Source organism: Ostrinia furnacalis, unplaced genomic scaffold (assembly GCF_004193835.3).
Source record: "Ostrinia furnacalis isolate ACB-3 unplaced genomic scaffold, ASM419383v2 OfSCF7119, whole genome shotgun sequence".
Lineage (NCBI taxonomy): Eukaryota > Metazoa > Arthropoda > Insecta > Lepidoptera > Crambidae > Ostrinia > Ostrinia furnacalis.
In genome coordinates this window covers 27,302-45,585 of record NW_021137358.1, presented here as the reverse complement: position 1 = coordinate 45,585, position 18,284 = coordinate 27,302, and the positions used below count along the sequence as shown (strand labels likewise).

At 35.6% G+C, this 18,284-nt stretch overlaps 4 protein-coding genes across 6 annotated transcripts; 2 read left to right on the top strand and 2 right to left on the bottom strand.

Annotated features, from left to right (window-relative positions):
- Nol8 (nucleolar protein 8) lies at positions 1–3,895 on the top strand. 2 transcript variants are annotated; one of them, XM_028319134.1, is made up of 8 exons: positions 1–286; positions 527–651; positions 741–1,058; positions 1,149–1,343; positions 1,435–1,664; positions 1,775–2,055; positions 2,226–2,471; positions 2,562–3,895. In XM_028319134.1, exons 1-8 carry the CDS (start codon positions 97–99, stop codon positions 2,735–2,737), a joined length of 1,761 nt encoding a protein of 586 aa, XP_028174935.1. In that variant the 5' UTR covers positions 1–96; the 3' UTR covers positions 2,738–3,895. The 2 variants fall into 2 exon arrangements, with proteins under 2 accessions (XP_028174935.1, XP_028174936.1); XM_028319135.1 differs by having other exon boundaries at positions 2,229–2,471; positions 2,562–3,565.
- Positions 2,778–4,167, bottom strand: mRpS9 (mitochondrial ribosomal protein S9). Its single transcript, XM_028319136.1, has one exon. The coding sequence runs from the start codon at positions 4,032–4,034 to the stop codon at positions 2,835–2,837; it is 1,200 nt and encodes a 399-aa protein (XP_028174937.1). The 5' UTR covers positions 4,035–4,167; the 3' UTR covers positions 2,778–2,834.
- A 362-nt stretch (positions 4,168–4,529) lies between these two features.
- LOC114363421 (spindle pole body component 110) lies at positions 4,530–10,786 on the top strand. Its single transcript, XM_028319132.1, has 6 exons — positions 4,530–4,750; positions 4,876–5,170; positions 5,324–6,958; positions 7,042–7,191; positions 7,288–8,389; positions 9,952–10,786. The coding sequence occupies exons 1-6, from the start codon at positions 4,688–4,690 to the stop codon at positions 9,956–9,958; spliced, it is 3,252 nt and encodes a 1,083-aa protein (XP_028174933.1). The 5' UTR covers positions 4,530–4,687; the 3' UTR covers positions 9,959–10,786.
- On the bottom strand, positions 10,414–18,161 carry Eb1 (microtubule-associated protein RP/EB family member 1). Of its 2 annotated transcripts, none has more exons than XM_028319137.1 (6): positions 18,020–18,161; positions 17,387–17,675; positions 15,695–15,926; positions 14,986–15,089; positions 12,615–12,770; positions 10,414–11,389 (listed from the first exon to the last, which is right to left on the bottom strand). In XM_028319137.1, the coding sequence occupies exons 2-6, from the start codon at positions 17,651–17,653 to the stop codon at positions 11,321–11,323; spliced, it is 828 nt and encodes a 275-aa protein (XP_028174938.1). In that variant the 5' UTR covers positions 17,654–17,675; positions 18,020–18,161; the 3' UTR covers positions 10,414–11,320. The 2 variants fall into 2 exon arrangements, with proteins under 2 accessions (XP_028174938.1, XP_028174940.1); XM_028319139.1 differs by lacking the exon at positions 18,020–18,161 and adding an exon at positions 17,835–17,943.
- Positions 18,162–18,284: the final 123 nt, after the last annotated feature.

Below are 18,284 nucleotides of genomic sequence, written 5' to 3'. Positions count from 1 at the left end.
TATTGTCTGTGATTTAAAAACTAACCTAAAAATTTATCATGTGTATGTATTTACGTTTTTAAAATTTTATAAAAATACATTTAAATTCTGCAAACAATGTCTTCGCACACACGATTGTTTGTAGGAAACGTACCTGAAAATGCTACTCAGGATGATCTACTCAAAGCTTTTTCATCGTATGGACAAATAATCAATGTGGATCTTAAAAACAAGTCCAACACTGAAAGTGATCAAAAGAAATTTGCATTTATTACCCTATCTGCATCAAATTATGAAGTCGAGTCCTGTAAGTAAACGATTTTTTAATTTATACAAACCTTTATTTCAATAAATTTCAGTAGCAAGGGGTTTCAGATCTTTGGTTATTCATGTGGGCTTTTAATTTTCTAATATCCCTATTCTATTATCTAAAAGTTTACCATTGTAGTTTAAACTTACGTCTATTTGTTAGTTTCATCAGTGTAATTTTATCGCATAGATCATTGTCATTTTCATATTAATAATTTCTGAAATTGCAAATTCACAGGTATAAAGCATTTTTCTAATGAAGACTTTGGTGGCAGTCGACTTTATGTTACAAGAGCAAGAGAAAGTTTCTTGGAAAGGCTACAGAGAGAAAGAAGTGAAGCACAGAGAAAAGAAACTGAAAAGGTATTGATTGTTAATGATATTTGTTCCACTGAGTTATTTATAACATAAAAATATTGATAAGTTTTACATTTTACATCGTTTATTTGCAGCAAGATCAAGTAGAAGATCTACCAAAAAAGAATCCTGTTATAAAATTAGGTGACAAACTAAATCCAAGAAAAAGGAAATTGGATCACACATCAAGCGAAAATAACAAAGCATTAAAGGTATTAAAACCATTTGAGAAAAAAAAGAATCAAGTGCATGAAGACCTCCAAAATGGCGATAATACAATTAAAGATGGCAACATTGATGAAAATGACAAAAAGAAGAAAGATTCAGACAAGAAGAGGATGGAGTCACTCAAAAAGAAAAGACAAGAGTTCAAACAAAAACAAATGATAATAAAAACTGGCTTAATTGGAGTTGTAAGTCTTTTATATCCTATCAAATGCAGGTTTAACTTAATTAATCATTGCAATACAAGTTTATAAAGCTAATACATTTTATATTTTTAGGATAAAGCTCCCAACAAAAAAGTTATATTCTCAGATAATGAAGAAGAAACAGAATCCAAGATAGTAAATGGAAAAGAAAATATGAAGACTTCAAAATCAACTGACCAAAAGAATACATTATTTGATGACGATGACAGTGGAGATGAAGTTAACTTTGAGATTAAAAAACAGTTTGAGGGCAAAAAGGGACAAAAGGTATATTATTTACTGAAATTATATCTAAAGAATCTCATGCATCTAAAATTATCTTTGTAATTTACTTATTACACCCCACACAATGTTTAAGGTTTTAGATTTACAATCAAGATACAAATCTGATAAACGTTTCATCTTAGATGAGAGGTTCATTGAAGATGACCAATCGGAAGAGGAAGGCGGGCAAGGCAAACCAGACGAAGAAGAAAGGATAGATTTAAACAATGCAGATGAAAAAACAAAGCAGCTCAATATTTTACAAGATGTCCTTGGTGTCTCTATCAAAGCAAGACCAACTGATAATGATACACGTAAAATTAAGTATGTTTGTATTTAAAAATAACTTCACCATTTGTAAAGGATTGTCACAACTGTACTAGTTTACAATTCTAGGAAATTGTAAAAGTTTAAGTGTAATTTTTTTCTTGCAGAACAAAATTGGGAATGCTTCGTTTTGATCCATCTCAGCCTGAACATGCAAAATTCTTAGCACCTGTGGAAGAGACTAAAGAACCTGCAAAAAAATCGAAAAAGAAGTTAAAGGATAAACAGGAGGAGCAGAAAACAGAAACCGTTGAAACTGAAGTGGACAAAATTGAGGTGTCAAAGGAGCAGTTTTATAAAGTTACTGAGACCCTAAAAGAAGCTCTAGTTCAACCAACCACTTTCAGCTTACGTAGTTTATTTGGACAGAATGAAGAGACAGAGAAAGGTAAATTAATAAGTTGTACTACAAATATTTTTTTAATTTAGTTGCAAATGTCACTTCAAGGTAAACATGGGCATCTTGTTGATCTTGTGTAGAAGTAAAAGGTAGGTACTATTTTTCAATAGAAATGTAGGAATAGTGATTAAATTTAATTTTAAATTATTTATTTTCAGAAGCTCCTGATCAGAATACAGATTACATAGCAATAGAAAAACCAAAGGTACCAAAAGTAAAGAATCCTCTAGATCCAAGTGGCAAAAAGAATCCATTTGTATATGATTCTTCAGACTCTGAAGATGAGGAAGTTAGCAAAGACAAGAAACAGGAGACTTTACAAGAAACAAAAATAGAAACAGCAGAACCCAAAGCTGTTTGGAGAGAAAACCTGTTTTTCTCAACGTCTGATAGCAGATTGCAAGGTAAAATAGATTTATAGGATTTCAAAAAATAAGATTATTGTGTAATTAAATTATAGGTCCATAACTTTAATCATCAATTTGTTTTTACAGATGGTTTAGCATTCTTTAACAAAACAGAAACCAATGAACCTCATAAGGAAAGAAGGGAATTGAAATCAGTAATGAAGAAAAGAATATACAACAAAGAAAGGAAGAACCAAATGTTCCAGAAGAAAATTGGAGGAAGAAAGAAATCCCTTAAAAAGAGTTACAGGATAAAAAGCTAGCAAATGTGGGCTGATGCCTGATTTATAATAATAAAAAATGTATAGAGAACTATTGTTTTATTATTCCACAAGCATAAAATATATGGTTTGGACATAACTATCGCTTTTTCCATGTAGCCTTCTTCCTGGCACCAGGTTGACCAGGCTTCTTGCGTTCACGACGACGATGGTCACGAGTTAGCAACCCAGCTAACTGCATTTTCTCTAAGGTTTCTTTTTCTACGAAACTGCGCAATCCCCAAGCTATACCCCATCTGATGGCACCAGACTGTCCTGATGGGCCACCTCCTTCAATATTACATTCCACATCTACTCTGTCCTGCATGCCAGTAAATATCAAAGGGAACAGGACTTGTTCTCTGGACTGCACATCTTCAAAGTATGTAATATCTTTACCATTTATAGTGATCTTTCCAGTACCTGGTGATCTAATAGTGACATCACCTCTTGCTTTCTTCCTTAAGCACTCATAAGTTGTCACAAAGGCACGGCCATCATCATCGTAATTAGGTTTTGGGATTTCCAATGAAAATTTCTGTGCAGCCAAAGTCTTTCTGTACTTTTCAATAAATTCCTTGCTTCTGTAAGCATATGGCAAAGAAGTAAGTCTTTCCATGACGACTTTAAAGTTGTCATACTCAATGTCAAGGATTTTCTCTACTAAAATTTGTTCTAGTTGTTCTTTGGAGAGCCACATGCTTCCTTCTAAATTAAGGACGCCGTTGGGGTCAGGAGTGGCTTTCTTTCGGATGACTTTGTCTTCAAAGTTGTGGAGCTGTTTAATGTGATCTGCAGCATCATAAAGTAGTTTGAAAAAGTTTGGTTTGCCAGTGTAAAACAAGAAATGATGTGGTCGCCCTGCTTCATCAAATTCAGCGGCTTTGCGAGCAGGAAATAGTTCTTCTGGGGGTTTCATTAACGGGCGTGCAGCTGGATCATAAATACCACTAGGAAATAGGTATTCTATAGCTCTATCCACATCTTTCTGAGTGAAAGTTTCGGGATCCTCGCCCATCATATTAGCCAAATGTCGTTTCCCAATAGTAAATTCTTGTTGTTGTTTCTTCATAAATTCATCATGTTCTTGGGCCCGCTCTAGATAAGCTTTCATGGCTTTGCTAATCTTTTTCTTCTTACTCAAAGTCTCCCAGTCAGTCAAGTTATCAAGAACATTGCCAGAATTATTGTTAGTTGTTGTACTGCTGTACTTACAGAAATTATATGAAAAGTTTCCTCGAAAGTAGCATTTTGTAGCAGGCAGTAAATGCTTGAGGCTAAAGTTTATTACATGCGACATTTTCGTAAAGGTTTGATCAGATTTAACACATCTTATAAATATTTACTTTTCTTCATCAATTTTCTGAAAATCTAACCTCAAAATTTGTTTTTTTTTATAAAAGATGAGGAGGCGGCTCTCATTGCCCACGACTTTAATGTATAGTTCCAAAATACTGGACTGTCCTGTCGATGACATTGACAGTGGGGCGCCACCGTCAATACCGAATCGCTGGTTCAGATTTTTGCCATGTTGCAAACCATATAGTTGAACGATAGTAGCGCCCCCTTGTCATTGAGTTTGGTGGGACAGTTCAGCGTGGGTCATCTATACTCGTAGTTTCATTGATATGTTCCTTCCTAGGACACGCAGCGGTATTGTAAAGGGCGGCTCCATCGTCGCCGTGTTATCTCTTGGCATTTCATTATTTAATTTGTACCGGTTTTTTTATTTGCCGTGTTTCCCAACACTAAAATCAGAGACAACCACCCAAGCTTGAAGTTTATCATAGACAAAACCTTCCGTCTGTCACCCAAACAAACTTCAATTTCATTCAAGTGAATCGGCGGTTACGTTTTACGATTGGGTTTATTTTGGTCGTAATGGAGAGATTTATTTAAAGTTTTCCATTGCAAGAACAAAACTAAGTTTGTGAGAGACTTTGTGTTCATAAAATGTCGGACAGTGAAAGTGACTTATTGCCCAGTAATGTGTTTACCTTTCAGAATGAGAACACGGTTAGTACTTGCACTAAAATAAATCAACTGATTATAAATGAAATATTCTTTAAATCTCCTTGTCTATCTAAGTAATGCAAAAACAAGAAGAAAACTACATTTTTAAATAATTGTGATTGTTTCAGACTGTGTGTGCAAGGGGCCCTAACATAAACAATGCCAATATTACAAATTTGAGTTTTCGAAACAACGTTATGACCTCAACCATGCATATGTCCCGAAATTTCGGAAGACAGCGCTATGGCGAACCCAGTTTTGACCAGAGGAGTATGTACAGCAGGAGAGAGACATCACCTATGTCTATGTACAGTGGATCGGACATGCGAGGACGAAATCAGTCGTACTACCACGGCGGGGTGAGCTCTCAGCGGTCCATGTACAATGGCAGAAGTGGATCTCCCATGTCAATGAGAAGTTTAGGTAAGTGTCTTTATTAATTAATATTAATAACTTGTTTTGTATTTCTTTCCTGTCCTGCACTGTCTTATTATCATTTTAATGACAAAGGCTACCTGATGTGCATAGGAGAGCCCTTTCCCAATTAATGTTTCAATATTTTTATTGTTTTTTCAGATTCTAATGCCACTGTGAGTGCTGTAGATATTGCATTAGCAATAAAAAATAATAACTTCAATATAAATGATTTGAAATTGATCAAAGAAGCTTACGACAAGTTCATGAAAAAGCGAATAAGGAAAAAAATTGAGAAAAGAAGAAACATTAAATTATTTCTGAAGGGATATCGGCGTAAATCTGGTTACGACTCTGGAGAACTAGGCAGTGACTCTTCCATTAGTAGTGACGACTGTAAATCAACCGCATCAGCCATGTACAGAGATAATATGTCTAGTTGTAGATCAACACGGACAGACATGACTGATTTTAGAAAGAAAATTAATGAAAGCAACATGTATAAAGATTGTACAGATAATTTCAAACAAAATGCAATGAAGAAAATGTTTTCCGTGCCTTCTGTGAATGCAAGAGATAGATTCAATACATCAAATGCTTGCCCAAGTATGCAAAATCTACCAGGACCAACCCCAAAAGATAAATACAATACCTCAAATGCTTTGCCATCTATGCAAAATCTACCAATACAAACTCAGAAAGATAGATTCAACACCTCAAATGTTCAGAGCACTATGCACAATCAACTCACTCAGAGAGATAGATTCAAAAATGGCTTCCTACTACCATCTCAAAGGTTCAATAAATCAGTTGCATCAATACCTATTCCAGAAAGAGATAAATCACAGGGTAAACCTAAAAATCACACAAGTAATAAATATAACACACAAGAAAATAATGAAACTGACAGTGATCATGAAGAAATATTCAAACAAGCTAATGGTACCATTATTAAGGAACCTAATGTGCAAGTATTAGTAAACGAAGACAATGTTAGTGAAGCACAGAAAAATAATAATGACTTTGAGTTCATTAAACCTCAATTACCAGTAAAGAAGGCTGGACCAGGCAAAATCAAAGAAAAACTAATTTCAAAGTCTGCCCCACCTTTAACAGATGCTATACTACCTCTTAGTGTACCACAAACAGAACCGACTGATGAAGAGAAGCAAGTAACAGCTGAAGAACAACCAAATACAACTCAACACTCGACTAGTGATGTATCAATGAGACCTAGTTTCATCAAGAGAAAGTTATTCAGCCAAAAAATGGATGTCACTGAAAGAAAAAATATGAGCAATGATGCTATAAATGTAAATAGTCCTCAGACTAATGTTTACAGTGCCATACAACAAGAGAAACATAAAGCAAGGAAACTGGTTACGAACCAGTCGTGTCTTAGTCGAGATGTGGCTAAAGAGGACAATAACTTGCTGGATTTGATTCATAAGATAGTCCCGCCGGACCGCATGAACGCGACAAATGTTACAAACAAAACTAGTATAAGTAGCATAGGCAGCAAAAATCAGCAACTCGATGAAGATGACAAGTGGGATGTGACTTCAGTAATTTCGACATGCAATAATGACGATGTAAGCGACACCTACACAGATGAAGAAATATTTGCAACGGATGAGAACAAGCAAGAACCAAAAGCTAAGACTATTAAGAATAATGTCATTAACTCTAAGAAAATTAATGATTGTAAAGTCCTAGTTGAGAAAATGCCTAAAAATGTTATGGCATCTGCCATTCCAGATGTTGAAGTTAACAAAGCCCTTGTTCCGGAAGATAATGGTAATAACTTTTTCATAGTTTTGTACTATTTTATTCATATTTTTCGTACCAAACATTTGACGGGCTATTTTCTTTTATTCCAGATAAGCATAAGAAAAATGTGTACAACTGTGTCAAATCATTTTGGGATGCTGACTTTGAAAGTGACATAGAAACTTCTATGCCTAAGCAGAGGATATCTGCTGTTAAAGAAAACCATATAGCTGCAAAGGAAAATCTGGCTCAATCAAAAAGTATGATAATAATATTGAATTTACATGCAAATTAACATTACTCCTTTTTTTACTTGTAATAGCAATTACTTATATTATTTATGTTTTTGTTTACAGGTATCATCACAGAAGCTAACAAAACTGTCAAGAACCAAAATCCACTTAACATAAGTCTTGTATCAGTTTCAGGAAGCATAAAATCTAAAACAATGCCCACTAATAACATGGGAAAACTAAAGTTTAATGTTAGCAAAAATCTTAGCATCAGATCCTTTTTGTCACCCATACATAAAAAAACAAAATTGAAAGAACAAAAAATAGAAGTAAATCCGAAAACATTAGATTACAAATCTCCCAATGTAGAACCAGAGGTCAAAAATACCAAAAAATCTAATAAACAGAGTACCACTACTAAAACAAAAAGTAAAGACACAAATAGCAAGAAAGAAGTAAAGAAACCAAATAAGAGTATAGATACTGCCAAAAACAATAAAACAACTCCATCCCCTGACAAAACCAAAAATAACAAAACAACAAGTAAAACTAATAAAAAACCAACTCCAGTTAAAAGTAAACAAAACAATAAAGTGACGCAATCTGTAAATAAAAATATTAAAAAACCAGTATTATCGCCAAATAAAACCAAAAATAATAATAAAAAAACTCAATCTCCAAATGAAATTAAGAACAAAGAAAACAATCAGCAAAGTAGTAATTCTACTGATAAAACTGTTGCTAATAGAAGCATATCTTCTAGATCTATCAGGACGCCTAAAAGAAAAGCCTGCTGTGACGACGCCGTTGAACACGACAAATCAACTAAATCGAATGGGAATCCCAGTAAAAAACCCAAGTTGGTAGAGAGTATTCCTGATAAAAGCAAACCTACAAAGAATATAAGTGATAACAAAAAGAATGTGTCTAGGAAAAAAGCCCAACCTGTAGCGGACCTTTCTCTAATTTACGAAAACGAAAGCCCCAATATGACATTACGGTCAAAAAGGCGTGTAGATTTGTCCAGCTCTATAAACAGTTCTACGGAACTCGCTACATTGAAGCTTAGAAATCTGAGGACGAGGCGAGTCGATTTATCGTCATCATTAAAAAACTCTTCGCTCGATGATAATGTAACAATTATAAAGAATTCTCGAACTAAAACACAAGTAAAGAAATCAACCGCGAAACCCAGCCATGCGGAATTACTCGATAAAAGACAAAGGTTAGTAACGAAATAGTGTCTTAAAATATGAAAAATAGGTCTAACTGTATTGTTTTGAGATTAACTTCTATAAATGCATTAACTACGTATTATTATATCAATTAATTATTACGTAAGTGCTCTTAATAAGTTGGTTGGTTGAATATTTATGTAAGTTGCATTTGTATAGATATTCGGTGTCGAATTTTCTCCAATTGCTTTGAACCTATATAGTCCAGTAGAATTAGCTTTTAAATCGGAAATAATTCCTACAAAAGATTTTATTGTTTTAATGGCTTCATTGGTTGCCCATTAAGACTCTCCTAAGTTTTCGACTTCGACGGAGTTGTGCTTAAGTGGTGGGGGCCCCCGAAAGAGGCATTTTTTCGGTTTTCCGGTTATACCGCGTAAAGGACTTACCCTATCAAAAAGTGGTCTTCATGACGGTTGAAGGGCACTTAATCCTGCATTGAATAAGACCAAATTCATATGTTTTGGACAAACCGTTCTCGCGCTAATGTTCGGCAAAGTAGAAAATATACGTATAATTAATTACCCTCTCCACGTCCAATGGTTTCTTACCCACAGGCTACCAAGTCTTGAAAAGGGCCACCTCAACCAGTGTAACCCTATCAAGGCTTACGAGCTTGATGCGCCTATCCTTGTTCGTCCCAGCCGTTCCTTAACTGCGGTTGCTGAAGACCACTTTTCGATAGGGTAAGTCCTTTACGCGGTATAACCGGAAAACCGAAAAAACGCCGCTTTCGGGGGCCCCCCACCACTTAAGCACAACTCCGTCGAAGTCGAAAACTTAGGAGAGTCTTAATGGGCAACCAATGAAGCCATTAAAGCAAAAAAATCTTTTGTAGGAATTATTTCCGATTTAATCAATTTTTGTGTTTAATTCTACTGGCCTAATAGTCATAAGCACCAGAAAAAACCAGCAACTAAATTTTCAGGTTCATGTTAAAGTATTCCGATTGACGTACCAAGAAAATAAGTTACATAAACTTGCTACTACAACTATAGGTGTTCACTTGTTTGTACTTATTGTATAAAATTGATAATTATGTATCATGTTAAAAATACATTTTGTATTTAATATATTATTAAGATCTATAAGATTTATTAGAAATAGTTTGCGCGTTTTTTCGATGACTTATTTTAATGTGTGTTTGTAATGTAATATAGATTGTAATTATAGGATAGAGTAGATGATATTTTTGTGATGGACAGCCTATCACTGAACGAATGTATTGAGTTATCAACAATATTATCGCACGTTACAAATCAACTTGTATTTGCTAATATTTACTGCTGTACTGTGTACTACATACAGTACAATATTTGAAGCGGATTATTTGTAAATTTCAGCGTCCAATCGACACCATCGTCCAGCGTCCAAAATACTTATACAGGGTGTAACAATAAGCAGTTCTTTTTACACGTATCTGATGTTGAGAACTTTTGTTTTATCAGTGTAAAGAATTGCTTCGTTTATAGTACACCCTGTTAATAGATTAACAAATTAGAATTTTTAAAATAAATGGGTAATTTTAAATGTCTTCTGTTATCTTTTGTAGGCGCTGAACGATGGGTCCGCTAGTCGGGTGCTGAAATTCGTCGTGAAACCGCTGGCTTACGGCAGTGAAAGTATTTTATTATTTTATGTACTTTTAAATTATGATTATGGAATTTAAGAGACATGTAAAATAAATATTTGTTTGTAATATATTCTGATTTCTTTTATATTTATTCCCTGGATACCAATAAGGTTTTCTTTTCATTGGCGTATCTGTTTAGACGAACACTACACTCATCATTTAGAGGTGTACTTTTGATGAATAAGGGGTTTCATTTGCTAATACAACATAGCATTTATTTATTTGTGAGTTTTGTGACTAAATTAAAACACATTTTTTAATAAAGTTATTATTTATTTGATAAGACATTCACAATCTGAAAACCAGAGGCAATTAATATCTGCTGTTAAGGCAATTTATGAATGCTAAAGTAAATAAATTAATTATCTATTTTATCTTAACCAGCGAATAACATCTTCCGGCCAACAAGTCGTTAGTTGTCCCGCGAGGAACTGCCCTGCTCTAAATACATTTAAAATTATTCTGAATTAGTATACTCCTATAGTTAGTTATTAGTGCAAACATTGTCAAGTCTTGTAATGATTAACCTAAAATTGTGGTCATGTAAATATCACAACTACATGGAACCGTTTACCGACTGTCAGGTTCAACAATATCAGTGAAAGTTACGTAAATACATAATTTTAATACAAAGCGTATTGTCCAAATACTTTCAGATCTTGCTTCACTCGAGACTGCTAATTTAGTATTAATATAATTTTAGCCAAATGCAATACTATTAACAGAATTAAACAAGTAACAGTAAACCTCTCCAACAATGTAACAACCTATTAAATGCATGCCCGGGCGGCAGTGGCCCGAAAATGATAATATACACGGTGTGATCAAGACAAATACATAGAAGCACTCTTTTTGCACCACATTGCACAATACGACCAACCTCCCAATATATTTCAACACAATATCATATAAGAAACGGATTATTCCACAGATATAACATTCAGAATTAGAAGTAAATTCAGTCAAGAAATCACGCCCCCAAATTATGGAATGTACTTAGATATAACACAGCCACTCGTATAAAGATTTTATTTGTTTAGATTATACAGGTGTTGTGATGTCACATTTACATTGCGTCTGTATGTACAAGATTCGTAACAAATTCACGTAAGCTCGAGCCATTTTGGGGCCACTGTTCCAAGTGATTATAAACTATCATAATATTAAATGACGACTCATTGGCTGTGAAATACTAAGCACTCGATATTGTTGATGATTGTTAAGCGAGATAATTTCGAGTTGATAATATACAAAGAGCACTATGATACGCGTCGATGTTACGTTTATTTCAATATTCGTCTTCCTCCGGCGGGTGTGGGTTGTCGCCGTCTATCTCCTCCGGAGGCGCGAATCCGTCCTGTGAACAAAACAAATACATTTTTAAGTTTATTTATTATTACTTAACACTGAGGGCCGGTTAAGGCACGCGCGGTTTCTGGGTGGTTCTTATTGGCGAGGCATTGAGGACCGCGCGGTCTGATATGCAAATGTATGAGAACTTCCCAGCAAAAACCTCGCGGTAATCGCGCATGGCGCAACCAGGCCTAAAGATTTTATAAAAATCTCGAACAATTGGCGGGAGTGTGCTTGTTTTTGTAAAAACTAGACTCAAACTCGAGCATACTTAGATCGTTTTCACATTAAAATTAGTCAACAGCACTACGCGTTCTTAGCTTCAATTAAATTTGGTGGTTGGTACAATAACACTTTTGATAACAATTTACAATCAATGCTTGAATATGAAACTAGTTTTGCCAAGTAGCCAAGATGACCAACAAAAGTTCGGTCTGGTATTTCATGCATTTGGTATGTGCCAGTCATATTAAACGAGAAATTTCTGAGATAGCTGCGCGATTCGTAAAATCCGATTCGAAATACTAGACAGTGGCGCCGCCTGGTGGTATTTAGAAGAAGCTTTATATGCTAAACTGCATTTACCGTAAAAAGCGGTCATACAAAAATCCGTCAGTAAAACTCTAGCCTTGTATGTTCGTACAGTATAAGCGACATTGGTCTTTTCAGCATTGAGTAAGGTCATTCTCTCTTTACTTATTGCGTAAGGCTATCATCAGATATACCAGTAGTCAATTAACACCTTAAAATATTTGCCACACTTACGAAATATAAAAAACTTGCATTGAAGCTCAATTGTCACTTTGGAAATAATTTTCGTATGCTATCTCAGGAACTGCCTAGTTTAAAATGAAGGCCTTTTAAAAAATAATTTACTGGGTAGCCTATTGGGCAAGAAAACTCACTAATCTTCAATAAGCATGTGTGAGTTTTGACCCAGTCCCCAGACTTGCGGGGAGCCCTCCTCAATAGGCTGAGAAAAGAGACATAGAAATATACCTTCCAAATCTTATTTTGAACCAGGATGTACTATCGCAAGCAAATAAATTAATTTAGGCTGGGTTGCACCATCTTATTTTAACTATAACAAACATCAACTGGCAAACACTATACAAAGACTCTGGTTATCTTTATAGTAATGGTTAAAGTTAGGTGGTGCAACTCAGCCTTAGACATTGAAATGTAGTAATAGATTTCAAAATTCAATATCAGTGGTTATTTATACGGACCTCAGTTGCATATAAAATGTCCAAAATCTTCTGAACAATTGGAGCGTTTTGCTGTTCCTCCATCTCTTGACAGATCACTTCTATATCCCGGAGTTTGCCAAAATAGAAGTCCCGTTCCTTCTCTAGGCCGTCAACTGTCGCTTTGAGTTCGTTTACCTGTTAGAAAGTTAAAAAAAGTATTATGTAAAGTTAAATATGCGGTAATAACGATCTAAAAATTTGTGCTGTTTTTTTGTTTCTTATTATGTTAGACGCTTTATTATAATACATACAGAGATGTCTAAAAAAAATTATTTATTACTTTTTTTTTAGTTTCATGATTTTATTTTTGTTTTAGAATTTACGAGGTATAAGAGGAATTTTGCGATGTGGTGGGCGTTCCCCAACATAAACCACCCGACACTCTCAGAGACAATTTAGAAGTTCATTTAAGAATTACGGTTAGCGTACCGAATACGCCAGCTCTGATTGCGGGTTTAAATCCCATCGGGATCAAATGTTATTTGTATGAAGAGGATCAGCATTTATTCTCTAACTTATACAGCCGAAAATACTTTTAATTTTATCATTTTGATATGACAGGAGCTGTAGCCTAACTTACAATGCACCTAGATTTGAGAATATATTTTGTAATTTTATATGAAATAGGTACTAATGTTTGTAAGCTGTGTTTCAAGTCCTTACGAAGTGAGATGATAATAATATGATTTTCGCATTCTATTACATCTTGTCATCATTGACGTAAAGATAAGAAGCGACGCAATACTGTTGATAACAATCAGACGAATATAAGTGCTTTAACCCATTAACGCCCGCCGTACTATAAATTGTACACAACTTTAAGTTACGATAAATCTGATTTAGTGGGTATTTTAAGTCTGGAAATAATTCCAATCGGTAAACAAAGGTCTATGCATTACATCCTGAGATGAAACAGAACATAATTATAAAATCTGAAGGGGGTATTTTGCGATTTCGTTTCAGTGATTTTTTCGTATCTCCTGGTGGATAGTTGACAATTTTTTATACAAGGTTTAAGTTACACAAAATACCGAATAAGTTGTTAGTGTATTAGCTAACAACATATCCTAATAAAAAATACATAAAAAAGTTCATTTCATGGAAAGTTTTTTATGCTATAACTCCCAAAGTGATGCTGTACTAACTTTTGTACAATGGGCGCTTGACATGTTACGTAAAATAGTAAAAAAATGACATTATTATTAGAGTGTTTACTTATTTCTTCATAGTTCTTATATGTAATCATTGTTTTCTTTTTCCAATAACATGGCTCTTTATTTATGGGGTTACAGACAACAAAAATAAACATTTTGTTTTCCCAATTATGACCTGTTTGTCGACCTAAAGAGACTTAGTTACATAGTTTTTGGAACCATACGTGACAACAGAACCAAACGGTATCCTTTGATTACTTATAAAGATTTTCACAAAAAGCCTAGAGACAGATTCGACAAGGCAAACATAATTTTATTAGTATCGATTGAAAGATAATAATGTAGGTACTATTGGAACAAATTTTGATGCTTTAGAACCATTGGGAAAGGTCATTATATGGGGTCTCTTGATAAAAAAAAGTAGTGTTAGGCACCACTGGGTGTCCAGCTCCAGTATAATAAAAAGATTAGTGGGTTAGATCAGATGGATAGTCTATGGAACTTTACCAAACTGAGGTAAAAAGAAAAAAGCGGTGGATGGGTCTTGTTCGCTTATATGGTGGACATGCCAATTTCAAATGCATGCAGACTGCACTGCATAGTAAACTCATATAGTCGCTTAGATCAGCTAGCATTCCGCAAATATTATAGTAGCGCACATATTTGACCTATAAAAGATAAATAATAGTAGGTAATCGTGCTCTAGTTGATGGAGAAGAAATATGAAATAATGGTTATAGTCAAAATAAACCAGCAAGCAAGCTGATTTGACAGCTTAAAATTACTGTGTGTTTCAATAGAGTCAAAACATCTTATGGCAAGTGCCTGAAAACACTGAGCCAGTATGGAGGAGGCTTTGCTCAACATGACTCATAAGCGCCCATTGTACTAAACTTAGTACACCCCTGAAAACCTAACTTCTGATTTTGTTTTTGGTTTTCTTTCTGTTTAGTATTATTTCTGAAGTATTTTTATAAAGAAAATAAACATTGGCTATGTGAAATTGATCGTAGTTTTCATTTGGGCGTTAATGGGTTAAGATAGGTTTAAAGGAATTATTGTTGTCACAAATGTTTTGGGCAGAATAATTTGCATTTTTCTTCATATAAATTGGTTTCTGAAACTGTACAGAGGTAGAGGTACTTGGACATGGCGATAAAAATTGGCAGCCTTGTCAGTTGATATTACAATATTACCTGATGGTTAAGTTCATCAAGAACTTTAGAATCTCCTTTCGCACTTTGATTTAATCGTGACAAGTTCACTGGAGGAGACCTCACTGTGCTGTTAGCTTTTCCAACTGCAAAAACGACATTCATATCAATATTCTGTCCATTTGTCCATTATAATAAGATGTGTTAGTGTGTTATTTAGATAATACATTTTTACATAAGATACTTTATGCTTCAGTCTACGCGAATAAAAGTTAAATATAATACATAACAGGTAAGAATACTGTTTATTCGAAAACTCAGTCAATATATTAAATTATTCATAAGGATAAATAGAAATATTACATGCTGAATAAATATAGACACATTAGTATGTAAGTAGGTGAACAGAAGTGCAACAGCTAAGTATGGTACAGTTGGAAGGAGGATATAATACTTGGAATTTTATATGCATAAACAGATGTATACATTTTATGTACATGATTTTAAATTTTATCAAATGTGCAATGGTTCCAAATAGTTTCCTCGTACTAACAAACATTGTTCAACAGGTAAATAATAGCCATCTTTTAGTTTTCTTCGGCCAAATGTTAAATTAACACTTGAACAGTGTATCAACAAATGATGAACAATGCAATGTTTATTAGCGAGGAATTTATGTAATTTTGTCCCACAAAGCGAACAAAAAAGGTACAAGCAACATGTAATATGTAAGAAAACAAAATGTAAGTACTGGTTTGGGGTCTGGCCGCGACTTTGGCGACGGGCGCGGCGGGCTTCTTGACCGCGCCGGCGGCCGAGCGGGGCGCCGCCGCGCCGCCGTGGCCCATGGGCAGCCCCTCGCGCTGCGCCACCGCGTCATATTCCGTGCCTCCATAGTTGGCATCAAAGAATTTCTTGAACCATTGCAAAAACTCAAAGTTATCTTGGAAACGACCCTTCACCAGTTTGTCAATGGGAACTATCTACAAAAGAAAAAAAGTGGAGTAAAATAAAAAGAATCGACAATTCTACGGTGCGGATAAATGTGGGTTTGTTCCACGTAATTGAGGGTTCGATGTTAATGAGTATGAGTATGAAAGGGGTTAGGATAGTGATGTGGGTGTCGTGGGGTGCTTAAGGCTTCCACAGACCAAACGCGGGTCAGTTGCAGCGCGGCTGAGGTACACTGAAAGCAGCGCAGTTTCAAAGCAGTTGCAACGCGGGCGGTTGTCAAAAATTTAAATATTCAAAAACCGCTTTCAACGCGCTGCTACCGCCCTGCGTCCGGTGTGTCATGCTAATATGACCGCCATAGTAATACAACAGCGCGGGCCCGCGTTCGCGCCGCTTCTGTCCCGCACCCGCGCCGCCTCGTTTGTATTTCGGGGCGGTTGGAGCGCGGGCCCGCGTTCAAATTTGGTGTGACACACTTCAAAGAGTTTCTTGTACTACATGCGCGGCCCCGCATTCAAACTGCGCTGCTACCGCCCTGCGTTTGGTCTGCCCAAGGCTAGTGTTGTGGGATGCGTACTGCCGGAGTGGTGTGTGGGGACGGCACGGCGACGCGGCGGGGGCGCGACGGCGGCGGCGCACAGAGGCACCCCAGAATCGCACGCCCCCGATCCAATCGTGAGCCCGCCGCGCGCGTCGAACGCATCATACTCGCGACCGTCATAGTTAGCATCGAAAAACTTTTTAAACCACTGTAAGAACTCAAAGTTATCCTGGAATCTCCCTTTTATCAGCTTGTCCACTGGTATTACCTAGAACATGGCATAGTTTTAAGACCTATTCAACAATAATTTGTTCGTTCGTTTCAGCCGAAAGACGTCCACTGCTGGACAAAGGCCTCACAAATAATTATGTAGCACTAAACTTGTTATTTAGAAAGTTTATAAAATTGATATTAACATGAGAGATTTTTATGCATTACAAACTAAAATATTCTTAGAAAGTTTTTATCAAACACATTATTTAATGCAATATGTTTGTATTGCAATAAATAGAGATACAATAGTACATTTGTAATTACATGAATAAAAACTTAACATACTGTATGGCCAGCTCAGATTCACAGTTAGGCCATTTCTGTATTGACATTCATTATTCTACTATCCATTATGGATATGACCATGGTTTATGCCATTGACAAGGCAAGAGCAATAGAATTCTTTTATAAAATCATGTCTACCTTGAAACCAGTGTATGATGGTGAACACAAATTATCATAGGCTTAGCGCTAAAATCCAATTATGTCAGAGGTGAACAAACTCTAAATATAGCTGTTAATGTCACATCTATTTTGCCTTTGGTTATCACTAAACATGATATCATAATAAATCATGACTAATAAATTACTCAGCCATGAATCTATATCATGAACCAATAATATTACAAACGGAAGGTATGTTGTCAAAATATTGAAAAAATTCAAAAGCCTTACTTTGTCAACTCCCATTTTTTTGAATGCTGCTTGTAATATTTTGAAGTTCTGTATGTACTCATGTTCTAAGTTTGTCTTGAATTTGATTCGTTTCATGGGAACACTGCCAGGGAACAGCATATCCATGAACTGGCAGTATGCAGCTCCTGTACATAATTCCTCTATTTTGGCGAAATTAGACTGCAAGCAGTCGTTCACCCACGCCAGCATGTCATGCCGCGACAAATTGTCCGAAGTCACATTAGTGGAGTACACGTTTACCGCCATATCGACACTTTTACACCTTCACCTAAAAAATAATTCACATTGAATCACTGGAATGCACAGACACCGGCTAATATCAGAACGCAATGCGGCTCGAAAAGAAAGCCAGTCTAAAAATAGGTCGTGGCATATCCACGATGATTTACGAATTACACGTCCACTATAAACGGAAAACTTTTAAAACCTTGTCAAAACTTTTGCCACCTGCTCCGATCTCGAACACAGTAGCAATTATTAACAAAAAATAACAGTAAACGATTCCAACGGCGGATGTGGTTACAATATGACAGGGGGAGAGGCGACTCATCAAATCTTGAAGGATGAGTCGGCTTACCCTCTATTGTACATAGTCCCCGTTTTATAGCTTACCTTAACTAAATAATCACTGATAATTATCTTTTCTTTATTTTCGCACAATTTTATTGAGCAAAGTAGTCAGAAACGTAAGATTTTTTGTCAAAAACGCTTGCCTTTTTCATTTGCCTTTTATTCATAGACAAAGACTTTTTTTTCTAGTTGTCGGTTGGCGGTGTCAAAGTGATGGGACAATCGGTACAATCGACTGATGACTGCAAGGAACGGTAAAACTAAAAACAAATTTACCCGACTACGCCAGAAGGAGGGTTATTTTTAC